The 27189-nt window shown below is 44.4% G+C and overlaps 1 protein-coding gene across 1 annotated transcript in view; it reads left to right on the top strand.

Annotated features, from left to right (window-relative positions):
- The window catches only part of mfsd14a2 (major facilitator superfamily domain containing 14A2), a 41180-nt gene extending 14907 nt beyond the window's left edge, over nt 1-26273 (top strand). The window contains exons 8-12 of the mRNA XM_031810433.1: nt 11955-12026; nt 12169-12281; nt 17492-17589; nt 23698-23864; nt 24314-26273. Of these exons, the coding sequence (XP_031666293.1) occupies nt 11955-12026; nt 12169-12281; nt 17492-17589; nt 23698-23864; nt 24314-24526 (663 nt within the window). The 3' untranslated portion in view covers nt 24527-26273. The remainder of the gene's footprint in view (nt 1-11954; nt 12027-12168; nt 12282-17491; nt 17590-23697; nt 23865-24313) is intronic.
- Nucleotides 26274-27189: the final 916 nt, after the last annotated feature.

The raw sequence follows: 27189 nt of genomic DNA, 5'->3' as shown, positions 1-27189 counted from the left end.
ACACTCTAACCACTAGGCTACCTGCCAGCCCGCCTGATTTAAGGGCAATCAGTGACCAGAGTGATAAATTGTCTGGATTCTCTAAGTATCTCCTTTGCATTTCTTCAAACTGAGTGTATTACATACTATAAAATGGTCAGATAAGGCCTGCATTTGTTTTCTCACAATTATTGATAATAGTAAAGAACACAACACCCATGGATGACATGCTGTAGATTCCATCCCAACCCGAAGTGAGTCACGTCTGTCTAGGCACCAACAAGTGATTGATATGAGCATGCCAATGATATAGTAGAGCCCTCTCAGGTCTGTAGGCTTAATTAGTTTGGTTAATTTCATTCTGGGTTTCTTATTTATTCCAGCTATATTTAGATGCTGGCCTTTTTAAAAATAAAATAAACACTTTTGGGAAGATTTGAGTTTAAAAAAATTTTTTTTTATCCATATCGGTTGAACCATTTAGACATTTCGGAACTTTTTGTACTTTCGTCCCATCCTATTTTAGGCGACCAAAAGTATTGGGACAAATTAATTTGTGTATTAAAGTAGTCAAAAGTTCAGTATTTGATCCCATATTCATAGCACGCAATGACTGCATCAAGCTTGTGACTCTACACATTTGTTGGATGCAGTTGCTGTGTTTTGGTGGTTTCAGATTATATTGTGCCCAATAGAAATGAATGGTAAATAATGTATTGTCATTTTGGAGTCACCTTAGAATACGTTTCTAAACACTTCTACATTAATGTGAATGCTACCATGATTACAGATAATCCTGATGAGTGAGAAAGAGTCAAAGATCATAACCCAAAGACCATGCGAACCCTCACCAAGGTTATCATTTTTGCAGGGGTATAATATTTGTGAGTAACTTTCTCACTCATTATTCACGATTCATTTAGGATTATCTGTAATCACGGTAAGATCCGCATCAAACCAACTCCTACCCCCTAGTCTCGACCCCTATTTTGGTGGGTAGATACAGTGATGCATCAGCAAATTTATAGTGGAGAGAAGTCCATTCTTCCCACGCAGGAAAGTTCAGAGTACAAAAATAATACAATGTGGTCTGCTTCATATCTGTGAATTCAGTGACTGTTCAGAAGCCTGCCATTGGGGAATTCCAAACTCCTTAGAATGTGGCCAAGTAGGGCTACTGTTTTTATAGTGTCAACAACATGGTCTGGTCTGTCCCCAGTTAACTACAGTTAGAGAACTAGTCAGCCAGCAGGGCTCAAAACTGCAACCTTCAAACTCTCGCATATGACATGGCAGTGTGACACCTCTCGCATATGACATGGCAGTGTGACACCAGTCGCACCTCTCGCATATGACATGGCAGTGTGACACCTCTCGCATATGACATGGCAGTGTGACACCAGTCGCACCTCTCGCATATGACATGGCAGTGTGACACCTCTCGCATATGACATGGCAGTGTGACACCAGTCGCACCTCTCGCATATGACATGGCAGTGTGACACCTCTCGCATATGACATGGCAGTGTGACACCAGTCGCACCTCTCGCATATGACATCCCTTTGACAGGGCAAAGGGCAGTTTTATTTTATTTTATTGGTCGTGGGTAGCCAGTGAACAAAAATAAATAAATAAATAAATGTAGTTTTTTTTCACAATTTTACTTAAAAAAAATTTTTTGACAGAAATGGGTACGCAATCCAGGTATTCAAAAAGTTTGGTCGAAAGTCTTGGTTGAGTCTTTGATATTCCCAATCCAGTCGTGCTCTTTTGAATGAACATCTCTAAAGGTTTCCCCAAATAAATGTTGACTGCAAAGTAGGCCAACCTGGCAGAATTATATCGTGATCATTTATGAATCGGGTGGCATTTGTTTTGCAAACTCTGCTATTACATGTGGCCTAAAATTGTACAGTGCTAGCCAAACACAACGGTCATTTGCTAGGCGCACAATTGAGTTAAAGGGCAACCACACCATCTGTGTTGTATTGTTCCCCAGACCTGAAAGTAGTCTCCTGATGTGGTTTAAGAATTGTTGTGAACTTCCATTTTTGTAAAAATTAAAATAAAAAATAATCTGTGAATACATAGGAAAAAAATTGGATGACTTTAAAACCTGGAAAAAGGAGTTTACCAAAAGAGAACTGATTTTTATAGGGCCCGACAACTGTAGTGACTGTTCAAAATCACTAACAATTAAAACCCTCTCTGAGATTGAGCAAAGGTTTTATTTTATTCCCTCCAAACAATCAAACGATGTGTAAGGTGGCGCCGACAGACATGGCAGCTCTGCTCCTAAGCAACTTTGCAGTATTTTGTTGTGTTACTACTTACAAAAAACATTCTGGGCTAAAATGTGTTATTACATACAGCTGGAAATAACTTTTGGATATCAGAGTGGCCGTAACTCGCCAGCATTACGACCAGGAATTCTCCCAAAACTCCCATGGCCCTCAATGAACTACACTGGACTTCATACAAACTGGAAACCACATCTCCCGAGGCCACATTGTAGCTGTCGATATTAATAAGGCAAATGAGGAAAAAGCTACAGAAGCTTTATCAACACATTGACTGTAGTACTCTCTTATGAAAAACACTAAACCGCGACTACTCAACTTTTTCGAGATGACTACAAGGCCTCCCCCGCAAGTAAGATCACAACTCCATTTTTCTCCGCTCTTCCTATAGGCAGAAACTCAAACAGGAAGTACCTGTGCTAAGGACTATTCAACGCTGGTCTGACCAATCGGAATCCACGCTTTAAGATTGTTTTGATCACGCAGACTGGGATATGTTCCAGGTAGTCTCTGAAAATATCAATGACGTATACACGGACATGGTGACTGAGTTCATCAGGAAGTGTATAGGGGATGTTGTTCCCACTGTGACTATTAAAACCTACCCAAACCAGAAACCATGGCTAGATGGCAGCATTCGTGCAAAACTGAAAGCATTTAACCATGGCAAGGTGACTGGGAATATGGCAGAATACAAAAGTGTAGTTATTCATTCCGTAAGGCAATCAAACAGGCAAGATGTCCGTACAGAGACAGTGGAGTTGCAAATTAACGGCCCGACACGAGACGTATGTGGCGGGGTCTACAGACCATCACAGATTACAAAGGGAAAACGAGCTATATCGCGGACACCGTCTTGCTCCCGGACAAGCTAAACCACTTCGCCCGCTTTGAGGATAACGCAGTGCCACCGACGCGGCCCGCTCTCGTTTTCAGTGGCCGACGTGAGTAAGACATTTAAACGCATTAACCCTCGCAAGACTGCCAGCCCAGATGGCATTCCTAGCCGTGTCCTCAGACCAGCTGGCTGGAGTGTTAACAGACATATTCAATCTCTCCCTATCGCAGTCTGCTGTCCCCACTTGCTTCAAGATGTCCACCATTGTTCCTGTACCCAAGAAAGCAAAGGTAACTGAACTAGATGACTATCGCCCCATAGCACTCACTTCTGTCACCATGAAGTGCTTTGAGAGGCTAGTTAAGGATCATATCACCTCCACTTTACCTGACACCCTAGACCCATTTCCAGTTCACCCACGACTGTGTGACCACGCACGTCTCCAACTCCATCTTCAAGTTTGCAGACGACACAACAGCAGTAGGCCTGATTACCAACAATGATGAGACGACAGGGAGGAGGTGAGGGTCCTGGTGGAGTGGTGCCAGGAAAATAACCGGCAGGGTAGCCTAGTGGTTAGAGCGTTGGACTAGTAACCGGAAGGTTGCAAGTTCAAACCCCCGAGCTGACAAGGTACAAATCTGTCGTTCTGCCCCTGAACAAGGCAGTTAACCCACTGTTCCTAGGCCGTCATTGTAAATAAGAATTTGTTCTTAACTGACTTGCCTAGTTAAATAAAGGTACAAAAATAAAAAAAATAAAACGTCAACAAAATGAAGGAGCTGGACTTCAGGAAACAGCAGACGGGACCGCAGTGGAGAAGGTGGAAAGCTTCAAGTTCCTTGGTGAACACATCCCTGACAATCTGAAATGGTCCACCCACACAGACAGTGTGGCGTAGAAGGTGCAACAGCGCCTCTTCAACCTCAGGAGGTTGAAGAAATTCGGGTTGGCCCCTAAGACCCTCACAAACTTTTACAGAGCATTCTGTCGGGCTGTATCAACGCCTGGTACGGCAACTGCACCGCCCGCAACCGCAGGGTGTCGCGTCTCTTGACTGTGATTCAATTATGAGTTGCTATTTCATCAAATCGATTACCTAACGTTTAATTGATTACGTGATTTGAATTAAACCATTAATAACCTGGGGCATCACAGAAGCATTCATTTATATTGAGCGGTTATCTCCCGAATCCACTCTCTTAAAGATCTGAATATCTTTATCAATAAGTCAATTATTAATCGTCATCTTATTCAGTCTCATTCTGATTGTAAAGTACTTTACCTGCACGAATCCTGGCTAACAAGTTGAATCAGCAACACACAAATTGGCTTATTTATTTACTAAATACCTAAATCACACAATTACACATGTATGCATACATACATACATACATACATGCATACGATAAATCATACATCGATTACTAATCATGTCATAAGTCCCTGGTGGGCTAATCCGATATCACGGCGAGTTACACAAAGGAAGGTAGTTGGGTTTGAATGAAAGAGCGGGAAGACTGAGGGACAAAGGGTTTGGGTCTCTATCGGACCATGAGAAGCTATGCTACCGTAAAGACAATCTTACGCATTCTAATAACCGCCCTTTCGGAAAAGGAAAATGCTAGAGATATATTTACTCTGAGCTGCTCTTCGATAAATGGGTTGAATATGGAAGACTGGTTTACCCAGCAGATATCGCCATTGTCCTATTGAAGAATCTTTCTGGTTGTAGTGTTGTAGAGCGGATACGTTAAAGTACCCTGTCGATCTCAGATTGTCTGTCCTTTCCTAGGCCACGTACGTTTACAGCTGTCGCTCTTAGGAGATCGTCTGTCCTTTCCTAGGCCACGTACATTTACAGCTGTCGCTCTTAGGAGATCGTCTGTCCTTTCCTAGGCCACGTATGTTTACAGCTGCAGCTGGGAACTCTACGTCTCAGATGTATCACTCCTTCTTTAGTGAAATTATAGTTCTAAGTTCATACCGAGTTGCCGTAATCAGCTCGTGCTGTATTCTGGCTGCTCTATTCTAAATTAATCATCACCTCCACGTTATCTGGTCTCATGTAAATTTTGTTAGAGTAGTTGTTGAACCATACACAACCACAGCTCATGCTGGGGTTTGCTTAGTCTAACGTGAATTGGGTCATGGGGGCTTTTGTACTGGGGAAGAGAAGGGCGTGTTTCATCCCTCTCCAACCAATGTCTGTTCACTTGGGCGTGGCCACTGAGTGAGCGTTTACTTATGACAATAATTCTCATTTTCAAGCTAAAATTACATTTCATCTTCTCACAAATAATTTCATATTTCAACATTTTAAATTACACAATTCCATGTGAATCTGATAACTAGAATGTGTAGACTTTCCAAGATACAATTTGTCATATCAGATATGTCCCAGACACCAACTGAAAGATTAGTGGAATCTGTGTGGGTAGCTGGACAGGTAGGATGACTGACAGTGAAGGTGAACAGGTGGTCATGTGTCAGGTGACAGAGGAATGGATGAGACTGAGGCAGGAATTCCTTTAACCATAAAGTGGTATATTTGCTGAGTAGTCTGTGCTGCATCACAAAGGAAACAAATAACATGTATCCAATCAAATTCATAATCAAAGATCATATCATTCATTATTAACATAATTTAGGGAGTTCAACAGTCCAGTTCATTAAGTCAATCGTAATCATCCGTGAGTCATTTAGGCTCGTAACTATTTATCATGAAAGAATACAAACAATGATTGAATATACAATCTATAATCCCCATTAGTTTGGTATCAAAGTCGATCAGTTAGCAAACAATGACGTTTCTCATTTCACCCTCAATTGTCTTTGTGTACATATAATTAATTTCATTACATATTAACCATATCGATTGCATAATTGGCTTATGAGGATCCGTAGGGCCGTGATCATTGACCATTCACATGACACTGTTTGAAGCGTGCGCTCCAAGCCGCGCTCCGCGGTAATAATAAGTGATAACTGATGTCCCGCTCCCCCGATCGCCTCAGATTAAGGTAAGAGTCGGTGGACTTACGTGGATTCATGGACGCACAGAACTTCTGGATCAGACTGAGTTAAGGAAGAGAAAGCAGCGAGATCAGGCGATGGCAGTTTCCTCCTTTTATGGAGTTGAGATCTGTTGGACATTTCCACCTGACCTAATTAAAGCGCCCCTGGCCCAGCTGAGTAAGTGGCAATGAATTAAAGGATTATTCCACCAACTCCATGGGAGTTAGCCCTTGTGAATTAGATACTACTGCGTTGTTGGAGCTAGGAACACAAGCATTTCACTGCACCCGCAACAACATCTACTAAATGTGTATGTGGCCAATAATATTTGATTTGTAAATATGATATTGTCAAGTTAAAATGTTATTTGTGTATGGAGTACAGGAGGCTGCTAAGGGGAGGACTGCTCATAACAATGGTTGCAATGGTGTGAATGGTATTGAGGTCACTTGTTTGATATCATCACATTAATTCCATTCCAGCCATTACTATGAGCCCGTCCTCTCCAATTAAGGGTCCACCAGCCACCTGTTGTTTTGCTCAGTCCGTAAATTTAAAGATTACATTCAAATTATGCATCAGCCACTTTCCTGGATGATTTTTCATTCTGACCAGTAGCTTTTCAGTTGGCGCTGGCCCAATGTGGTGCCTGGCAATTTGTTTTGTTTTTTTTACCCCTTTTTCTCCCCAATTTCGTGATATCCAATTGGTAGTTAGTCTTGTCTCATCACTGCAACTCCCGTACGGACTCTGGAGAGGCGCAGGTCGAGAGCCGAGTGTCCTCCGAAACCCAACCAAGCCGCACTGCATCTTGACACAATGCCCACTTAACCCGGAAGCCAGCTGTACCAATGTGTCGGAGGAAACACTGTGCTCCTGGCAACCGGGTCAGGAGGACATCCCTGCCGGCCAAACCCTCCCCTAACCCGGACGACGCCCCATGACTCTCCCGGGTCGCGTCCAGGCTGTGATGAGCTTGGACTCGAACCTAGAATCTCTAGTGGCACAGCCAGCATTGTGAATTTACCAGTGTCAAGCCCTGCATATTTTAAATATGACTAGTCATTTATTAGCCTGGTTCTGTGTGGAATACAGGTACGTTATGGGACTGGTCAATATCATAACAAATCTGCCCGGCCAAATAATATGCTGGCGCAATCAACTGAAATAGTTGGTAGCACCAGTGGGAAAAGTTAGTCTAGACCCCTAGGCCAGTCCGACTCTGTCTCTCTCACTGTGTCCTGAATAGCACCCAAATTATGGGCACTGGTCAAAAGTAGTGCACTATGTAGGGAATTAGGTTGCCGTGTGGGACATAAACCACTGACTGACTGACAAATTAGATCCACTACCAGTAAACACTGAGAAGGCCCTTTTTGTGTTAATGAGGGACTACAGTAGTTAACAAAAGACCAGTCACAGCCCCTCTGGTGTGTTCCAGGTTGTGAGGAGGAGTGTGAAGAATGTGGAGAGAATTCCTCTGGAGAGACTTGTCATATAATTATCTGTTGTTTGTCTGCTGAATGTGTTATGACAGTTGGAGTTCAATTCTAGTCGTTGTTTGAAAACTAGTATCACTGCCCACAGAAATCTGTATTATTGTGAAAACTGGAAGCATTTCCCAGTGAGGGTGGAGTTTTAGCCCTTTCTCTGAATTCAAAATCAACACTGCCTAGGAGGTAGGGTTTGATTTGGGATTCAGGGCCTTTTGTCCGTCTACACTAACATGTACTGCATATGTACATTTACCTTCAGAGAGTATTCACACCCCTTCACTTATTCCTATGTTGTGTTACAGCCTGAATTTAAAATAGTTTATATTGAGATTTGTGTCACTGGCTTACAAACTACCCAATAATGTAAAATGTGGAATTTTATGTTTTTAGAAAGATTTCCAAAAATGAAAAGCTGAAACTGAGTCAAGTCAGTTTTCAATTCAATAATTATTCAACCCATTCCTTATGGCAAGCCTAAATAAATAAGTTCAGGAGTAAAAAAAATATGCTTAACAAGTCACCGGTTGAATGTACTCGCTGTGTGCAATAGTGTAGTGTTGAACATGATTTTTTTGAAAGACTACCTCATCTCTGTACATATAAAATTATCTGTAAGGTCCCTCAGTCGAGCAGTGAATTTCAAACACAGAGACCAGGGAGGTTTTCGCGTGTCTCACAAGGAAGGGAACCGTATGGTAGATGGGTAAACATTAAATAATATCCCTTTGAGCATGGTGAAGTTATTATTTACATTTTGGATGGTGTAACAATACACCCAGTCACTACAAAGATACAGGCATCCTTCCTAACTCAGTTGCTGGAGAGGAAGGAAGGAAACTGTTCAGGGATTTCACCATGAGGCCAATGGTGACTTTTAAAGCAGTTAGAGTTTAATGGCTGTAATAGGAGAAACCTGAGGATGCATCAACAACATTGTAGTTACTCCACAATACGAACCTAAATGAGTGAAAATAAGGAAGCTTGTACAGAGTACAAATATTGCAAAAATATGTATCCTGTTTGCAATAAAGTAAAAGTGCAAGAAATTGTCAAAGAAATTAACTGTCTTGAATACGAAGTGTTATGTTTGGGGCAATACAACACATCACTGAGTACCACTCTTTGTGTTTTCAAGCTAGTGGTGGCTGCATCATGTTATGGGTGTGCTTGTTATCTTTAAGGACTGGAGTTTTTCAGGATAAAAAAGAAACAGAATAGAGGGGAACCTGGTTCAGTCTGCTTTCCATCTGGGAGATGAATTCACCTTTCAGAAGGACAATAACCTAAAACACAAGGCCATATATATATATATATATATATATATTGTAATTTGTCTTATTTTGAATTAAATTATATATATCACACACTGAAGTTGCTGACTAAGACTACATTGAATGTTCCTGAGTGGCCTAGTTATAGCTTTGACATAAATCGACTTGAAAAATCTATGGCAAGAGTTAAATGGCTGTTTAGCAATGACCAACAACCAACGTGACAGAGCTTGAATCATTTTTTAAAAGAATAATGTGCAAATATTGTACAATCCAGGTGTGCAAGGCTCTTGGTGTTTTCACACTTGGTCGCTTTCAGACAATGTTGTGAACTCGGTGCAGTTTGCTTAAGTCTTTGTGCAGTGTGAACACTCCAAAGGAACTCGGACCCCTCGAGCCCCCGAATCAAACTGAACTGAGACCATCTCGAGAGGTGGTCCGTGTTCGCTTGTTTCCGGAACCCGATGCCCTAAAAAAAAGGGAAATGTGAACACAACGCTCCCCATGTTCTCTTGTCATTTTTTCCTGCACCACACACACTAGACTACTGCAACACCGTTTCCCCTGCCATAACCCCTCACACTAGACTACTGCAACACCGTTTTCCCTGCCATAACCCCTCACACTAGACTACTGCAACACCGTTTTCCCCTGCCATAACCCCTCACACTAGACTACTGCAACACTGTTTTCCCCTGCCATAACCCCTCACACTAGACTACTGCAACACCGTTTTCCTATGCCATAACCCCTCACACTAGACTACTGCAACACTGACTCCCCTGCCATAACCCCTCACGCTAGACTACTGCAACACCGTTTTCCCCTGCCATAGCCCCTCACACTAGACTACTGCAACACCGTTTTCCCCTGCCATAACCCCTCACACTAGACTACTGCAACACCGTTTTCCCCTGCCATAGCCCCTCACACTAGACTACTGCAACACCGTTTTCCCCTGCCATAGCCCCTCACACTAGACTACTGCAACACCGTTTTCCCCTGCCATAGCCCCTCACACTAGACTACTGCAACACCGTTTTCCCCTGCCATAACCCCTCACACTAGACTACTGCAACACCGTTTTCCCCTGCCATAGCCCCTCACACTAGACTACTGCAACACCGTTTTCCCCTGCCATAGCCCCTCACACTAGACTACTGCAACACCGTTTTCCCCTGCCATAACCCCTCACACTAGACTACTGCAACACCGTTTTCCCCTGCCATAACCCCTCACACTAGACTACTGCAACACCGTTTTCCCCTGCCATAACCCCTCACACTAGACTACTGCAACACCCTTTTCCCCTGCCATAGCCCCTCACACTAGACTACTGCAACACCGTTTTCCCCTGCCATAACCCCTCACACTAGACTACTGCAACACCGTTTTCCCCTGCCATAGCCCCTCACACTAGACTACTGCAACACCGTTTTCCCCTGCCATAGCCCCTCACACTAGACTACTGCAACACCGTTTTCCCCTGCCATAACCCCTCACACTAGACTACTGCAACACCGTTTTCCCCTGCCATAACCCCTCACACTAGACTACTGCAACACCGTTTTCCCCTGCCATAACCCCTCACACTAGACTACTGCAACACCGTTTTCCCCTGCCATAACCCCTCACACTAGACTACTGCAACACCGTTTTCCCCTGCCATAGCCCCTCACACTAGACTACTGCAACACCGTTTTCCCCTGCCATAACCCCTCACACTAGACTACTGCAACACCGTTTTCCCCTGCCATAACCCCTCACACTAGACTACTGCAACACCGTTTTCCCCTGCCATAACCCCTCACATTGGTGCCACAGAACAGAGATGTGAATGTTTGCAGAAAACAAGTGTGCTGTTTTTGAACATTGATTAGCGTTTGTCAAGGATGCCATTACAAAATGTGTAGAGTTTTGTACTGACACAATGTTCAGATTATTTGTTTGAAATATGTGATCTATAGGCAAAGAGCTTCTTCATAAGATGTTTATTGATTGTGGGTTTGTATAGTGTGACAAGATTGTCACAACACAGGGTACAAAATCAACGTCAGCTCTTAAAGGGGCAGTAGTCTATAATGTGAAACCGCTGTGAAATATATTTTCCATAAACAAAAATATTGTATTTTCAGCGTTTTTTGAAGCTGGTGTTCAAAACCAAATGTAAAAGATGCAAAAATGAAACGGAAGCATAGAAATGGCGCACATAGAACAGATCTACTGCTTCTTAGACTTGCATTCAGTGAGTGACTTATCTGTAACTCACATTTCTATGTGTATTTAGTAAGGTCACCCAAAAAGTTACACATTGCAGCTTTAACTAAATGCAATCTATTAGCTTCTAAAATGTAAGTACATTGTATCTAGCTGTCCGAAAACACGTTCTGATGGAATTGCTTGGCCTCACTTTGTTAAAACCCAGAGTGCATTGAGTGACTGTTCCAAAAGTAGCAATGGGATTGCATGGATGACTCAGGCCACAAAATAGGTGAAGTGAACTGGAAAAAGAGTTCAGTCCTCATTTGAAAGGGCAGTGTGACTACAAAGAGAACCGAGTTCTCATTCTAAGTTATTTTGCTTTTACCCCAGAGTTCTCTTTAAAGAGGATTATCTGTTAAAACACCCTTAGACTTACCCAGGAAGACTCCGTTGTAACTACTGCTAAAGGTGATTCTAACATGTTGACTCAGAGGTGTGAATAATTTGTTGATTTGATTTCTGTATTTCATTTTCAACAAATGCCTAAACATGTTTTCACTGTCATTCTGAGGGTATTTTGTGAATTCAAGCTGTAAAATAACAAAATGTGAAATGGGTCCAAGGGTTATGAATACTTTCTTTCCCCCAGGTCTCTAACGCGTGTCTTCTCTCTCCCCCCCAGGTCTCTAACGCGTGTCTTCTCTCTCCCCCCCAGGTCTCTAACGCGTGTCTTCTCTCTCCCCCCCCAGGTCTCTAACGCGTGTCTTCTCTCTCCCCCCCAGGTCTCTAACGCGTGTCTTCTCTCTCCCCCCCAGGTCTCTAACGCGTGTCTTCTCTCTCCCCCCCCAGGTACAAAGGTTCAGTTCAGAGACAGTAGCTGCCTTCATAGCTGTGGTGGGCATCCTCTCCATTGTTGCTCAGGTTGGTGACTTTTGACACCCGTTGTGGTGTTTTTATACTTTTCGTATCAATATTCTGCCTCGCAATAGGTCCCAGAGACAGTTGACATATCTGTAATGAACGGCTGATTTTGTTGGACTACCTGCTATGTTCCCTTTGGCAGACGATGGTTCTGGGGATTCTGATGCGCTCCATAGGGAATAAGAACACTATCCTACTGGGCCTAGGCTTCCAGATACTACAGCTGGCCTGGTACGGCTTCGGATCTCAACCATGGTCAGTAACAATTACCTTTTTTAATACACTATCACTAACCCTAACATACTGGCCATAACTGACCCTGACCCTAACATACTGGCCATAACTGACCCTGACCCTAACATACTGGCCATAACTAATCCTGACCCTAACATACTGGCCATAACTAACCCTGACCCTGACATACTGGCCATAACTGACCCTGACATACTGGCCATAACTAACCCTGACCCTGACATACTGGCCATAACTAACCCTGACCCTGACATACTGGCCATAACTAACCCTGACATTCACCCTGACCCTAACGTACTGGCCACAACTAACATACTGCGGTGCGAGCCGAGGGTTTCGGGCGGTGCGGTGCGAGCCGAGGGTTTCGGGCGGTGCGGTGCGAGCCGAGGGTTTCCTCTCTTGCCACGATTATGAAGTTGGGTGGGGGGGGTGCGTTTACGCGTAGGGTGGTGGGTAGATTTTGTCATTGACAGGTAAGAATGTCTATTTCAGCAGCCCACGTTGGCCGGTGGTCACACAGCGTTTTGGACAAGGGAAAAAAAGTTCACCCAAAAGTTTATCCACGTGTAGAAGTTGGTTGAATTGACAAGAAAAGCTACCAAAGTGTGACTTTGTCCTCGTTTCTTTACCAGCTGCATCGTTTTGGTCACACGCTAAGTTATTTTTCAATATTACTTCGAGTTTGCTGCCACTTTCTGCCGCCAGGAAGACGCCCGTCAGATTTCTTTCATCGTAGACAAACGAGTGCCCAAGTTACCACGGTAATGGCCTGTCCCTTAAATTAAGAGTCAACTGTTTTGAATGTTGTTTTTGTGCATCTCTGGTCGATGTTCTGCTGATTAAATTTTTTTCCCCCGGGGTCATTTCATGTTTTTATGTGTATCTTAGCTATTGCCGTTCCATCAGGAAGAAATGAGTCCGGTATGACGTTGCATTGCGAAAACGCCGCTCACTACACTGGAAGTTAAGAGGAATACGACTTTTAGAAGGCAGAAAAATGATCATGTCAGATTTCAATACTGGTCAAGTCATAATGCTGGAGGTTTTCTTCTCTCCAATGAACCATTGATCATATTTTGTTTATATATTCCTACCTCGTGAAATGTTTTTTATTTATTTAACAGAGGGTCTAATACATTTCTCCTATTTGTCTGCCTCTTCAGTCCAGGGTGCATTGCATGGTAACTGTTGTAAATGTCAGACTCTACTCTGTGAGGCACATCGATCTGCAGGTTGAGCAAGTACATTAGTGTCTAATTTGAGAAACGGACACCTCACAAGTCCTCAAGCTTCATTAAATAGAACCCGACAAAACACCAGTCTCAACGTCAACAGTGAAGGGGTGATTCCAGGATGCTGGCCTTCTAGGCAGAGTTCCTCTGTCCAGTCTCAACGTCAACAGTGAAGGGGTGACTCCAGGATGCTGGCCTTCTAGGCAGAGTTCCTCTGTCCAGTCTCAACGTCAACAGTGAAGGGGTGACTCCAGGATGCTGGCCTTCTAGGCAGAGTTCCTCTGTCCAGTCTCAACGTCAACAGTGAAGGGGTGACTCCGGGATGCTGGCCTTCTAGGCAGAGTTCCTCTGTCCAGTGTCTGTGTTCTTTTGGCCATCTTAATCTTTTATTTTTATTGGCCAGTCTGAGATATGGCTTTTTCTTTGCAACTCTGCCTAGAAGGCCAGCATCCTGGAGTCACCCCTTCACTGTTGACGTTGAGACTGGACAGAGGAACTCTGCCTAGAAGGCCAGCATCCTGGAGTCACCCCTTCACTGTTGACGTTGAGACTGGACAGAGGAACTCTGCCTAGAAGGCCAGCATCCTGGAGTCACCCCTTCACTGTTGACGTTGAGACTGGACAGAGGAACTCTGCCTAGAAGGCCAGCATCCTGGAGTCACCTCTTCACTGTTGACTTTGAGACTGGTGTTTTGTGGGTACTATTTAATGAAGCTGCCAGTTGAGGACTTGTGAGGTGTCTGTTTCTCAAACTAGACACTCTAATGTACTTGTCCTCTTGCTCAGTTGTGCACCGGGGCCTCCCACTCCTCTTTCTATTCTGGTTAGGGACAGTTTGCGCTGTTCTGTGAAGGGAGTTGTACACAGCATTGTACCAGAGCTTCGGTTTCTTGTCAATTTCTCACATGGAATAACCTTCGTTTCTCAGATCAAGAATAGACTGATGAGTTTCAGAAGAAAGGTATTTTGTTTCTTACCATTTTGAGCCTGTAATCGAACCCACAAATGCTGATGCTCCAGATACTCAACTAGTCTAATGAAGGCCAGTTTCATTGCTTCTTTAATCAGAACAAAAGTTTTCAGCTGCGCTAACGTAATTGCAAAATGGTTTTCTAATGATCAATATGATCAATTAGCCTTTTTAAAATGCTAAACTTGGATTCGCTAACACAAAGTGCCATTGGAACACAGGAGTGATGGTTGCTGATAATGGTCATTCGTTCGTTCTACTGTCTGAATAGGTACAGAACTGATGCAGCATTTTTTAATTGTCTGAAATTCTCAATTGTCTCTATGGACATGCTACTGTAGCTATGTTCTATGTCTGTAAAGGGTTGAGGTAGATATTTAAGTTTGAACATCTTAGGTTGCTGGTTGTTCGGTTGCCAGACGTGACACAGTCATTCAGTCTTTTTGTTCTCTATTTATGGACACAACCCAGTCGTTCATTCTAAATATTCCATTGTCATACTGGCTCACATTGCCATAAGTTCTTATCCCTTGCTTGCTAGCTAGTCAACTACGGCTAACTTATTCACATCAGCCAGAATAACAACAAAGTAGCAGCATTTGCGGGGTTTTTTTATACGTAGTTTTCTAGTGACATTTATTTGGATACATTCATAAAAATGAGCTAATAATGTGCGGTTTTACCTGACATAGAAAATGTGCTCTCTTGTCATGACTCAGAGGAACTAGCCAACAACACAGCTAACACAATTTCAAACCGAAGCTGCAATGACGTTTAGTTTAATTTTACCTGTTTTTCTATTGACATTTCTTTGTATATATAACCATAAAAATGATGCCAACTGATTCATGATTTAGACTGGCTGAGACCCAAGCCCAACGGACGCCAACATTATGGGTAGGGCCTGTTTTGTCATCAATATCTAGGTTACGGGTAGGGCTCTGGTATCACCACGTAACGTTTTGAAGCTGAGCCATTTGCACGTGCTCTGCTGCACAGTGCATTCATATCTGACTAAGATCATAACATGGTGTCAGTTGTTTCAACCTGTTCCTTGAGTTTTGTCAGTTGTTTTGATTGATTTAAAAAAATAGCTAACTGCTCTCATGTCTCTTCATTGAGCAGGCCAAGTGGAGCCGTTGCTCACAGACCCAGAGCCGCCATTAGCAGAGTGCATGCAGGGCGAGCTGCCTGTGCACAGGGAGCGAGTGACAGACCGAGAGGCCATCTAATGGATGTACTAACAGAGGAAGTGGTTTTGGGCAGGGCCGGGCCTTAAATTTAGCAGAAACAATCAGGCCTGGGTATGGTAGAGCCTGAATGTCACGAGCATGGGTAGGGCTCTGTCTTTAAAATTCCACGCTTGTGTGTTGTCGTGTCTTTGGCTATGCCGTATTAAGTGATATGACATGTTATTCTATAAAATAATTTATCCGTAATTAATTTTACCTGATTGAGCTAATCATGTAAATGTAATTAACTAGAGAGTCGGGAACCACAAAATAATATTTATAGAGCTGTTATCTTCCGAATAAACTCTTAAAGACCTAGTAATATTTTACATCAATAGCTGTCAATATTAACCGTCACCTTAATTCAGACTCATCTGAAAGGTGTAAATTCTTGGTTATCTTCACGAAACATGGCTAACAAGTTGAATCTGCAAAACAAAATCAGGTTTAATTATTTATTTAGTAAATACCTAACTAATCACACAGAATTACACGTACACATAATTAATCATAACTTGATTACAAATGACATCATAAAGGAAAACGTCCCTAGCGGGCGGAACAGATGTGAACGCTTGTTACACAAAAGAAAAGGGGCTGGGTTTGAGTGAAAGAGCGGGAAGACTGAGGAACAAAGGGCGAAGCTGTGCTATCGTAAATACAGTTTATTTTATTTTACCTTTATTTAACTAGGCAAGTCAGTTAAGAACAAATGATTTATTTTAAATGACGGCCTAGGAACAGTGGGTTAACTTGCCTGTTCAGGGGCAGAATGACCGATTTTGAACTTGCAACCTTCCGGTTACTAGTCCAACGCTCTAACCACTAGGCTACCCTGCCGCCCCAGTATCTTATGCATTCTAAATTACCGCCCATTTGGAAAGGAAAATGCAATAAATACTCTGAGCTGTGCTTCGGTAGGTTGATGGTAGATGGAAGGTCGTGTTGCCCAACCGAGTCCTTTGTCCTTGGAAGAATGTCACTGCTGGTAAATTGGATACTTTGTAGTAATGTCGTTGTGTGGTAGATGGAATACTCTCTGTTCCTTCCTAACCTGCGTTTGCAGCTGCTGTTGCTAACTCAACGACTAGGAGGTATCACTTCTGTAGTGAATAAGAGTTCAAAGTTCATACCATTCACAACCAAAGCTCACGGTGATGTTGGCTTCGTTCTGTAGTTATTATCTGAACCATTCTGACATCGGACCGTCGTCCTCACATCCTCGGAACAGGAGGTTATATTGTCGTCAAGGCTTTATATAGGAAGGGAGAGGAGGGCGTGTTTGAAAAGTTTTATAGCCCATGTCCCTACACAGGGGCGGGCCACTGATTGAGCAGAGCCCTACCTTATGAAAACCCAAATCTCACATTTTAGAAGCTAAAATCACATTTCATGCCATTACGAATAATTTCATATTCAAACATTTAAATTGAACAACAATTCCATGTGAATCCGATAACTCTGTGTAGACTTTCCACTGTAGAGTTTGTCATATTATTGATGAGAATGTCTCAGATGACAACCGAACTGACATCATATTCATTAAGTACCACCGCATATGTTCAATTGGTCGGATTACCAGAATATAGTTAATTTCCCAACACCTTCTGATGTTCCCAGGATCTACTGTTAACCAAGGGGTTTTGCATATGTAACATCAGTAGGGTAGAGAGAGGAAAAAGGGGGGAAGAGGTATTTATGACTGTCATAAACCTACCCCCAGGCCAAAGTCATGACAGTGTGTAACGATGTGTGTGTGTGTGTTCTCTCTCCCATCAGGATGATGTGGGCAGCAGGAGCGGTAGCAGCCATGTCTAGCATCACGTTCCCAGCCGTCAGTGCCATCGTGTCCCGCAACGCAGACCCTGACCAGCAGGGTAAGCTAATGCTAGCAAAAACTGTATTAGCCTCAATATGAGACTGCCCAATCGTAAATTGACCCCCTCTTTCTCAGATCTGACATGTTATTCCAGATCACGTACAATGCTTAGTCTCGTAAACTTGCTCTCAAGATTGCAACCTAAATATTCATCATTATTCAAGACCATTGTAGTGAATATGTCAAAGTTATATGAGGAAACGCAGTAGCGGAAGGTTGGGCTGGGCGATATGCCCCAGATATCATATTGCAACATTTTTGACAATATTTTTTTATAATAATAATAGTTCTATGTTTTCTGAGTAGTTCGTGGAAACACATCAATTATCAGTGATTTCAATGAGGCTTGTACTCTCCTGATTTTTGTTTTATACTGTTCAATATTAAACTTCAACCAAATTTTCCATGATCAGAATAATTTTTTTCCTCTAAACAGGTTTCTATCCAACTTTTTTTTTTAAGCGGGTAAAGCACATGTCACGACAGGCCTGATGGAAAACGCAAATTTGTCTGTAAACTTTCCAAATGCTGACAAGACAAAAAAAACACGCTTGACAAAGTGGTATATTTTTTTTGTGTCGGTAAGAGGTGTTATGAGAGGTTGAAACACCTTTATCCACACATGTTGATATAATAACCATCATATCGAAGTAAACCTGGAGTGACACGATATGTTGTGTGGTTCTTCCTCAGCTTGGAAGATGTTCTGTTTATTTTTATTTATTTTTATTTTACCTTTTATTTAACCAGGTAGGCAAGTTGAGAACAAGTTCTCATTTACAATTGCGACCTGGCCAAGATAAAGCAAAGCAGTTCGACAGATACAACGACACAGCGTTACACATGGAGTAAAACAAACATACAGTCAATAATACAGTATAAACAAGTCTATATACGATGTGAGTAAATGAGGTGAGAAGGGAGGTAAAGGCAAAAAAGGCCATGGTGGCAAAGTAAATACAATATAGCAAGTAAAACACTGGAATGGTAGTTTTGCAATGGAAGAATGTGCAAAGTAGAAATAAAAATAATTGGGTGCAAAGGAGCAAAATAAATAAATAAATAAAAATTAAATACAGTTGGGAAAGAGGTAGTTGTTTGGGCTAAATTATAGGTGGGCTATGTACAGGTGCAGTAATCTGTGAGCTGCTCTGACAGTTGGTGCTTAAAGCTAGTGAGGGAGAAGTGTTTCCAGTTTCAGAGATTTTTGTAGTTCGTTCCAGTCATTGGCAGCAGAGAACTGGAAGGAGAGGCGGCCAAAGAAAGAATTGGTTTTGGGGGTGACTAGAGAGATATACCTGCTGGAGCGTGTGCTACAGGTGGGAGATGCTATGGTGACCAGCGAGCTGAGATAAGGGGGGACTTTACCTAGCAGGGTCTTGTAGATGACATGGAGCCAGTGGATTTGGCGACGAGTATGAAGCGAGGGCCAGCCAACGAGAGCGTACAGGTCGCAATGGTGGGTAGTATATGGGGCTTTGGTGACAAAACGGATTGCACTGTGATAGACTATGTTTGGCAGCATGAGTGAAGGATTCTTTGTTGCGAAATAGGAAGCCAATTCTAGATTTAACTTTGGATTGGAGATGTTTGATATGGGTCTGGAAGGAGAGTTTACAGTCTAACCAGACACCTAAGTATTTGTAGTTGTCCACGTATTCTAAGTCAGAGCCGTCCAGAGTAGTGATGTTGGACAGGCGGGTAGGTGCAGGTAGCGATCGGTTGAAGAGCATGCATTTAGTTTTACTTGTATTTAAGAGCAATTGGAGGCCACGGAAGGAGAGTTGTATGGCATTGAAGCTTGCCTGGAGGGTTGTTAACACAGTGTCCAAAGAAGGGCCGGAAGTATACAGAATGGTGTCATCTGCGTAGAGGTGGATCAGAGACTCACCAGCAGCAAGAGCGACCTCATTGATGTATACAGAGAAGAGAGTCGGTCCAAGAATTGAACCCTGTGGCACCCCCATAGAGACTGCCAGAGGTCCGGACAGCAGACCCTCCGATTTGACACACTGAACTCTATCAGAGAAGTAGTTGGTGAACCAGGCGAGGCAATCATTTGAGAAACCAAGGCTGTCGAGTCTGCCGATGTGGTGATGGACAGAGTCGAAAGCCTTGGTCAGATCAATGAATATGGCTGCACAGTAATGTTTCTTATCGATGGCGGTTAAGATATCGTTTAGGACCTTGAGCGTGGCTGAGGTGCACCCATGACCAGCTCTGAAACCAGATTGCATAGCAGAGAAGGTATGGTGAGATTCGAAATGGTCGGTAATCTGTTTGTTGACTTGGCTTTCGAAGACCTTAGAAAGGCACGGTAGGATAGATATAGGTCTGTAGCAGTTTGGGTCAAGAGTGTCCCCCCCCCTTTGAAGAGGGGGATGACCACAGCTGCTTTCCAATCTTTGGGAATCTCAGACGACACGAGAGGTTGAACAGGCTAGTAATAGGGGTGGCAAAAATTTCGGCAGATAATTTTAGAAAGAAAGGGTCCAGATTGTCTAGCCCGGCTGATTTGTAGGGGTCCAGATTTTGCAGCTCTTTCAGAACATCAGCTGAATGGATTTGGGAGAAGGAGAAATGGGGAAGGCTTGGGCGAGTTGCTGTTGGGGGTGCAGTGCTGTTGACCGGGGTAGGAGTAGCCAGGTGGAAAGCATGGCCAGCCGTAGAAAAATGCTTATTGAAATTCTCAATTATGGTGGATTTATCAGTGGTGACAGTGTTTCCTATCTTCAGTGCAGTGGGCAGCTGGGAGGTGTTCTTATTCTCCATGGACTTTACAGTGTCCCAGAACTTTTTTGAGTTAGTGTTGCAGGAAGCTCTGCTTGAAAAAGCTAGCCTTGGCTTTTCTAACTGCCTGTGTATAATGGTTTCTAGCTTCCCTGAACAGCTGCATATCACGGGGGCTGTTCGGTGCTAATGCAGAACGCCATAGGATGTTTTTGTGTTGGTTAAGGGCAGTCAGGTCTGGGGAGAACCAAGGGCTATATCTGTTCCTGGTTCTAAATTTCTTGAACGGGGCATGTTTATTTAAGATGGTTAGGAAGGCATTTAAAAAAAATATCCAGGCATCCTCTACTGACAGGATGAGATCAATATCCTTCCAGGATACCCCGGCCAGGTCGATTAGAAAGGCCTGCTCGCAGAAGTGTTTCAGGGAGCGTTTTACAGTGATGAGTGAAGGTCGTTTGACCGCTGACCCATTACGGATGCAGGCAATGAGGCAGTGATCGCTGAGATCTTGGTTGAAGACAGCAGAGGTGTATTTAGAGGGGAAGTTGGTTAGGATGATATCTATGAGGGTGCCCGTGTTTAAGGCTTTGGGGAGGTACCTGGTAGGTTCATTGATAATTTGTGTGAGATTGAGGGCATCAAGTTTAGATTGTAGGATGGCTGGGGTGTTAAGCATGTTCCAGTTTAGGTCGCCTAGCAGCACGAACTCTGAAGATAGATGGGGGGCAATCAGTTCACATATGGTGTCCAGAGCACAGCTGGGGGCAGAGGGTGGTCTATAGCAGGCGGCAACGGTGAGAGACTTGTTTTTAGAGAGGTGGATTTTTAAAAGTAGAAGTTCAAATTGTTTGGGTACAGACCTGGATAGTAGGACAGAACTCTGCAGGCTATCTTTGAAGTAGATTGCAACACCGCCCCCTTTGGCAGTTCTATCTTGTCTGAAAATGTTGTAGTTTGGAACTAAAATTTCTGAATTTTTGGTTGTCTTCCTAAGCCAGGATTCAGACACAGCTAGAACATCCGGGTTGGCAGAGTGTGCTAAAGCAGTGAATAGAACAAACTTAGGGAGGAGGCTTCTAATGTTAACATGCATGAAACCAAGGCTATTACGGTTACAGAAGTCGTCAAAAGAGAGCGCCTGGGGAATAGGAGTGGAGCTAGGCACTGCAGGGCCTGGATTCACCTCTACATCGCCAGAGGAACATAGGAGGAGTAGAATAACGGTACGGCTAAAAGCTATGAGAATTGGTCATCTAGAACGTCTGGAACATAGAGTAAAAGGAGGTTTCTGGGGGCGATAAAATAGCATCAAGGTATAATGTACAGGCAAAGGTATGGTAGTATGTGAATACAGTGGAGGTAAACCTAGGTATTGAGTGATGAAGAGATACCGTATACGTATATACCGTATACGGGGGGGGTATTTCGAAATACCAATGGTATGATTTTTCAATACTTAACACAAATGAATGTCTATGTTTCAGGGTGCTATGCCACTAGTTATAACTCGCATGCAGTGTTGGAAAAAGTACCCAACAATCATACTGCGTGAAAGTAAAGATACCTTAATGGAAAATGACTCAAGTAAAAGTTACCCAGCCCTCCTACTGCTGGTAGGAACAGGCCCTCCTACTGCTGGTAGGAACAGGCCCTCCTACTGCTGGTAGGAACAGGCCCTCCTACTGCTGGTAGGAACAGGCCCTCCTACTGCTGGTAGGAACAGGCCCTCCTACTGCTGGTAGGAACAGACCCTCTTACTGCTGGTAGGAACAGGCCCTCCTACTGCTGGTAGGAACGGGCCCTCCTACTGCTGGTAGGAACGGGCCCTCCTACTGCTGGTAGGGACGGGCCCTCCTACTGCTGGTAGGGACGGGCCCTCCTACTGCTGGTAGGGACGGGCCCTCCTACTGCTGGTAGGGACGGGCCCTCCTACTGCTGGTAGGGACGGGCCCTCCTACTGCTGGTAGGGACGGGCCCTCCTACTGCTGGTAGGGACGGGCCCTCCTACTGCTGGTAGGGACGGGCCCTCCTACTGCTGGTAGGGACGGGCCCTCCTACTGCTGGTAGGGACGGGCCCTCCTACTGCTGGTAGGGACGGGCCCTCCTACTGCTGGTAGGGACGGGCCCTCCTACTGCTGGTAGGGACGGGCCCTCCTACTGCTGGTAGGGACGGGCCCTCCTACTGCTGGTAGGGACGGGCCCTCCTACTGCTGGTAGGGACGGGCCCTCCTACTGCTGGTAGGGACGGGCCCTCCTACTGCTGGTAGGGACGGGCCCTCCTACTGCTGGTAGGGACGGGCCCTCCTACTGCTGGTAGGGACGGGCCCTCCTACTGCTGGTAGGGACGGGCCCTCCTACTGCTGGTAGGGACGGGCCCTCCTACTGCTGGTAGGGACGGGCCCTCCTACTGCTGGTAGGGACGGGCCCTCCTACTGCTGGTAGGGACGGGCCCTCCTACTGCTGGTAGGGACGGGCCCTCCTACTGCTGGTAGGGACGGGCCCTCCTACTGCTGGTAGGGACGGGCCCTCCTACTGCTGGTAGGGACGGGCCCTCCTACTGCTGGTAGGAACGGACGACTGTCAGCGCCCTCTTACTGCTGGTAGGAACAGACCCTCTTACTGCTGGTAGGAACAGACGACTGTCAGCTCCCTCTTACTGCTGGTAGGAACAGACGATTACCATCATTTGAGTTTGTTTACTCAGTTATTTCATGTATTTTACATGTAACAAACCAAACATTGACATAACGGTATGTAAAGTTAAAACCCAAACTGTTCCATGCATCAGTACTGGTATTTAGTGAAATAGGGTTTACCCCCCCAGCCCTAACTGAAAGTGCATCTTGGCCTCCCGGGTGGTGCAGTGGTTAAGGGCGCTGTACTGCAGTGCCATCAGAGACTCTGGGTTCGCGCCCAGGCTCCGTCGTAACCGGCCGTGACCGGGGAGGTCCGTGGGGTGAAGCACAATTGGCCTAGCGTCGTCCCGGGTTAGGGAGGGCTTGGCCGGTAGGGATATCCTTGTCTCATCGTGCACTAGCGACTCCTGTGGCGGGCTGGGCGCAGTACGCGCTAACCAAGGTTGCCAGGTGCACAGTGTTTCCTCCGACACATTGGTGCGGCTGGCTTCCGGGTTGGATGCGCGCTGTGTTAAGAAGCAGTGCGGCTTGGTTGTGTTGTGTATCGGAGGACGCATGACTTTCAACCTTCGTCTCTCCCGAGCCCGTACGGGAGTTGTAGCGATGAGACAAGATAGTAGCGACTAAAAACTATTGTATACCACGAAATTGGGGAGAAAACGGGGTAAAATAATAAAAAAATAAAGAACTAAAAAAAGAGAGCATCTTGATTGAATGTCTTTGTATCCGTCTCCTAGGTGTTGTCCAGGGGGTGATAACAGGTATCCGTGGTCTGTGTAACGGGCTCGGCCCGGCCTTCTATGGCTTTATATTCTACCTGTTCCATGTGGAGCTGACTGATCTGGACGCTGTAGACAGCCCTGGGAAAGAACCCAAACCTAACATGGCCAACCCTGCTGATGAGGTGAGACCATGGAGGATAGAGGACGCGCGCACACACACACACACACACACACGGCCAACCCCACTGACGAGGTGAGACTATGGAGGATAGAGGACACACACATACACACACGGCCAACCCTGCTGATGAGGTGAGACCATGGAGGATAGAGGACACACACACGGCCAACCCCACTGACGAGGTGAGACCGTGGAGGACTGTATTGGACAGGACTGAGAGACAACGGTATAGGAGTATATATTCAGACAGTATTGATATCATGGTGTCACTCACCTATAAAAACATGGATGTCTCAGCCTTCAGACACTCCATTCATAATCTCCTACCTACTGTACATCTGACTGAAGGGACAGTTGTTGGGCACTTCGCTAAAACACACATCCCCCTTTTTACAGAGACCCTCCCTATTAATCATCAGTTTCTCTGCCCCTCTCTCTCTCTTCCTCCAGAGTTCCATCATCCCCGGCCCTCCCTTCCTGTTCGGGGCGTGCTCCGTACTGCTGTCTCTGTTAGTAGCCCTGTTCATCCCAGAGCACAGTGGCCCGGGCGTCCGGCCGGGAGGCTACAAGAAACACAACAACGGGGCCCAGAGCCACTCACACAGCCCTCCCAGTAGTGGGGCCGAGGGCAAGGAGCTTCTACTGGATGGCAGCTGTGTATAACACCAGCCTGGGGGCAGAAACTCCACACTTGCTCCCCCTGAGCCCAAACAAGTGAACCATTACTTTCACACATGTACCCAGATGAGTGGCCTCTTCTTCGGGCAGGGAAGATGTGTGTGTGTGTGTCTGAACACCTAGTGGGCTGTGGTTTATCTGAAGCAGCTGAGGTGTGTGTGAGAGAGAGACTCTCTTGGTTGAGCTGATCTCTGCCCTGAGAGTCTTGACAAGCAGGAAGAGGATAAAGGAGGTGGGGATGTAGAGTTCCTGCCAGAGGACTATGCATCACACCCATATGTCCCACATGGGCGGGATCTGGTTGGAGTGAAGGTCCAAGGTTATCTGAACTGTTACTAAGCTCTGTGTGATGTATTTGTCCAAAATGGCACCCTAGTCCCTATATAGTGCACTTCTTTTGACCAGGGCCCACTAGGGAATAGGGTACTGTTTGTGATGCAACCAATGTAGCCAAGCAACCCACTCTGACGACAACTGTTCTTTCCCTTAGAGATGGAGTCAACAACATAGTTCTGCTGGCCAGTTTACAAGCTACCAAACTTCTGATTTTATTGTCTTAATATGGCAGATGAGAAAGCAGGTCTTCCTCTGTGTGTCCAAAGCAGGGAGAGAAGTTACTGTATGCCTCCAAAATGACCCCTATTCCCTTTATAGTGCACTACTTTTGACCAGCCTCTGGTGCACTATAAAGGGAAAGAGGGTGCAATTTGGGAGGCAAACACTGTAGAACATGAGGAGAGCCTCTGAAGATCCATCTAAGAACCACTACCCATCCAGATGGGGACAGCACAATAGACATCAACCTTTCATGATTTTTTCCAGAGGGACTTGAACCTAACATTTGACTAACCAACCTCTCATTCCATTGAATATCACATTTAACTGAGTTGTGTGTAAACCACTTTAGTTTTTCAATGTTTACCTTCCTGTCGTCTGTTCCGTTAGCTTAGCAGACAGTACACAACCTTTTGGGTTGGATATGTTTCCTGTGTTCATCACACACTTAAGGCTAGTTGTGTTAAAAGTTTTTATTCCAGAGAAATGTTGCCTTGGAAGTGACTTTGTCTTCATATTAATATATTACAACAACCTGTATGAAGACTGTTGTCTGACTGTCTGAGGTGGGTCTGTAATTGTTGCTTTCGCTGCTATTGGAGCCTTGTTCTCTAATTCTACTCCTCACAATCCTCTTCGATGTGAATCTAGGCACAACCGTAGTTAACACACAGACTGGCATGACTTTAGTTCTGTTAACAACTTGCCCATAGATGGTTTCTGGTTCTTTATTCACAAAGTGTCTTGAGTGCTGATCTAGGATCAGTGCCTGTTGGATCATAGTGAATATGATAATATGGTCGGGGGACATCCTGAGCCAAGATCAGCATTCCTACTGTAAGATACTTGGTAAATACGTTTCCTGAGCTGTAATGTTGGTATCAATGTGAGCACTGATATAGTTAATAAAACGGTCTGTAGTAGTAATATTATTACGTTCAGTAAAAATTCATCATTTGTTCTGCGGTAGGATAGTAGGTTAAATGTTGTGGCATTAGACAAGGCTGCAAATGTGGTTTTAGCTCCCGTGTCTGTCCGTCTTTGACTGCAAAGGTGTTGCAGATACTACTGTAAATCTTTGCTGTTGTACTTTTGAAACAATTGATTTTTTGTTGTTGTAAATGAGCCTCAAGTGCATTGAAATAACCAAATAGAACTGATTTGATGTCAAAATGTTGGACATTTTCAGAATTTCTATTTAGTCAAATTATTAACTGTTTTGTGCCATATAAAAAAAATATATATATTTAAAACACAAGGAAGAGGTAACATTAAAGTATTAGAACATGAAGTACAAACACGACAGCATCAAGACACTATCAACCACTACAGTATCAAGACACTATCAAACACTACAGCATCAAGACACTATCAAACACTACAGTATCAAGACACTATCAAACACGACAGCATCAAGACACTATCAAACACTACAGCATCAAGACACTATCAAACACGACAGCATCAAGACACTATCAAACACGACAGCATCAAGACACTACAGCATCAAGACACTATCAAACACTACAGCATCACGACACTATCAAACACTACAGCATCACGACACTATCAAACACTACAGCATCAAGACACTATCAAACACGACAGCATCAAGACACTATCAAACACGACAGCATCAAGACACTACAGCATCAAGACACTATCAAACACTACAGCATCACGACACTATCAAACACTACAGCATCAAGACACTATCAACCACTACAGCATCAAGACACTATCAACCACTACAGCATCAAGACACTATCAAACACTACAGCATCAAGACACTATCAAACACTACAGCATCAAGACACTATCAAACACTACAGCATCACGACACTATCAAACACTACAGCATCAAGACACTATCAAACACTACAGCATCAAGACACTATCAAACACGACAGCATCAAGACACTATCAAACACTACAGCATCAAGACACTATCAAACACTACAGCATCAAGACACTATCAAACACGACAGCATCAAGACACTATCAAACACGACAGCATCAAGACACTATCAACCACTACAGTATCAAGACACTATCAAACACTACAGCATCAAGACACTATCAAACACTACAGC

Source organism: Oncorhynchus kisutch, linkage group LG30 (assembly GCF_002021735.2).
Source record: "Oncorhynchus kisutch isolate 150728-3 linkage group LG30, Okis_V2, whole genome shotgun sequence".
Classification (NCBI taxonomy): domain Eukaryota; kingdom Metazoa; phylum Chordata; class Actinopteri; order Salmoniformes; family Salmonidae; genus Oncorhynchus; species Oncorhynchus kisutch.
Note: the sequence above shows the minus strand (reverse complement) of the source record. Positions and strands in the feature narration are given on the sequence as shown.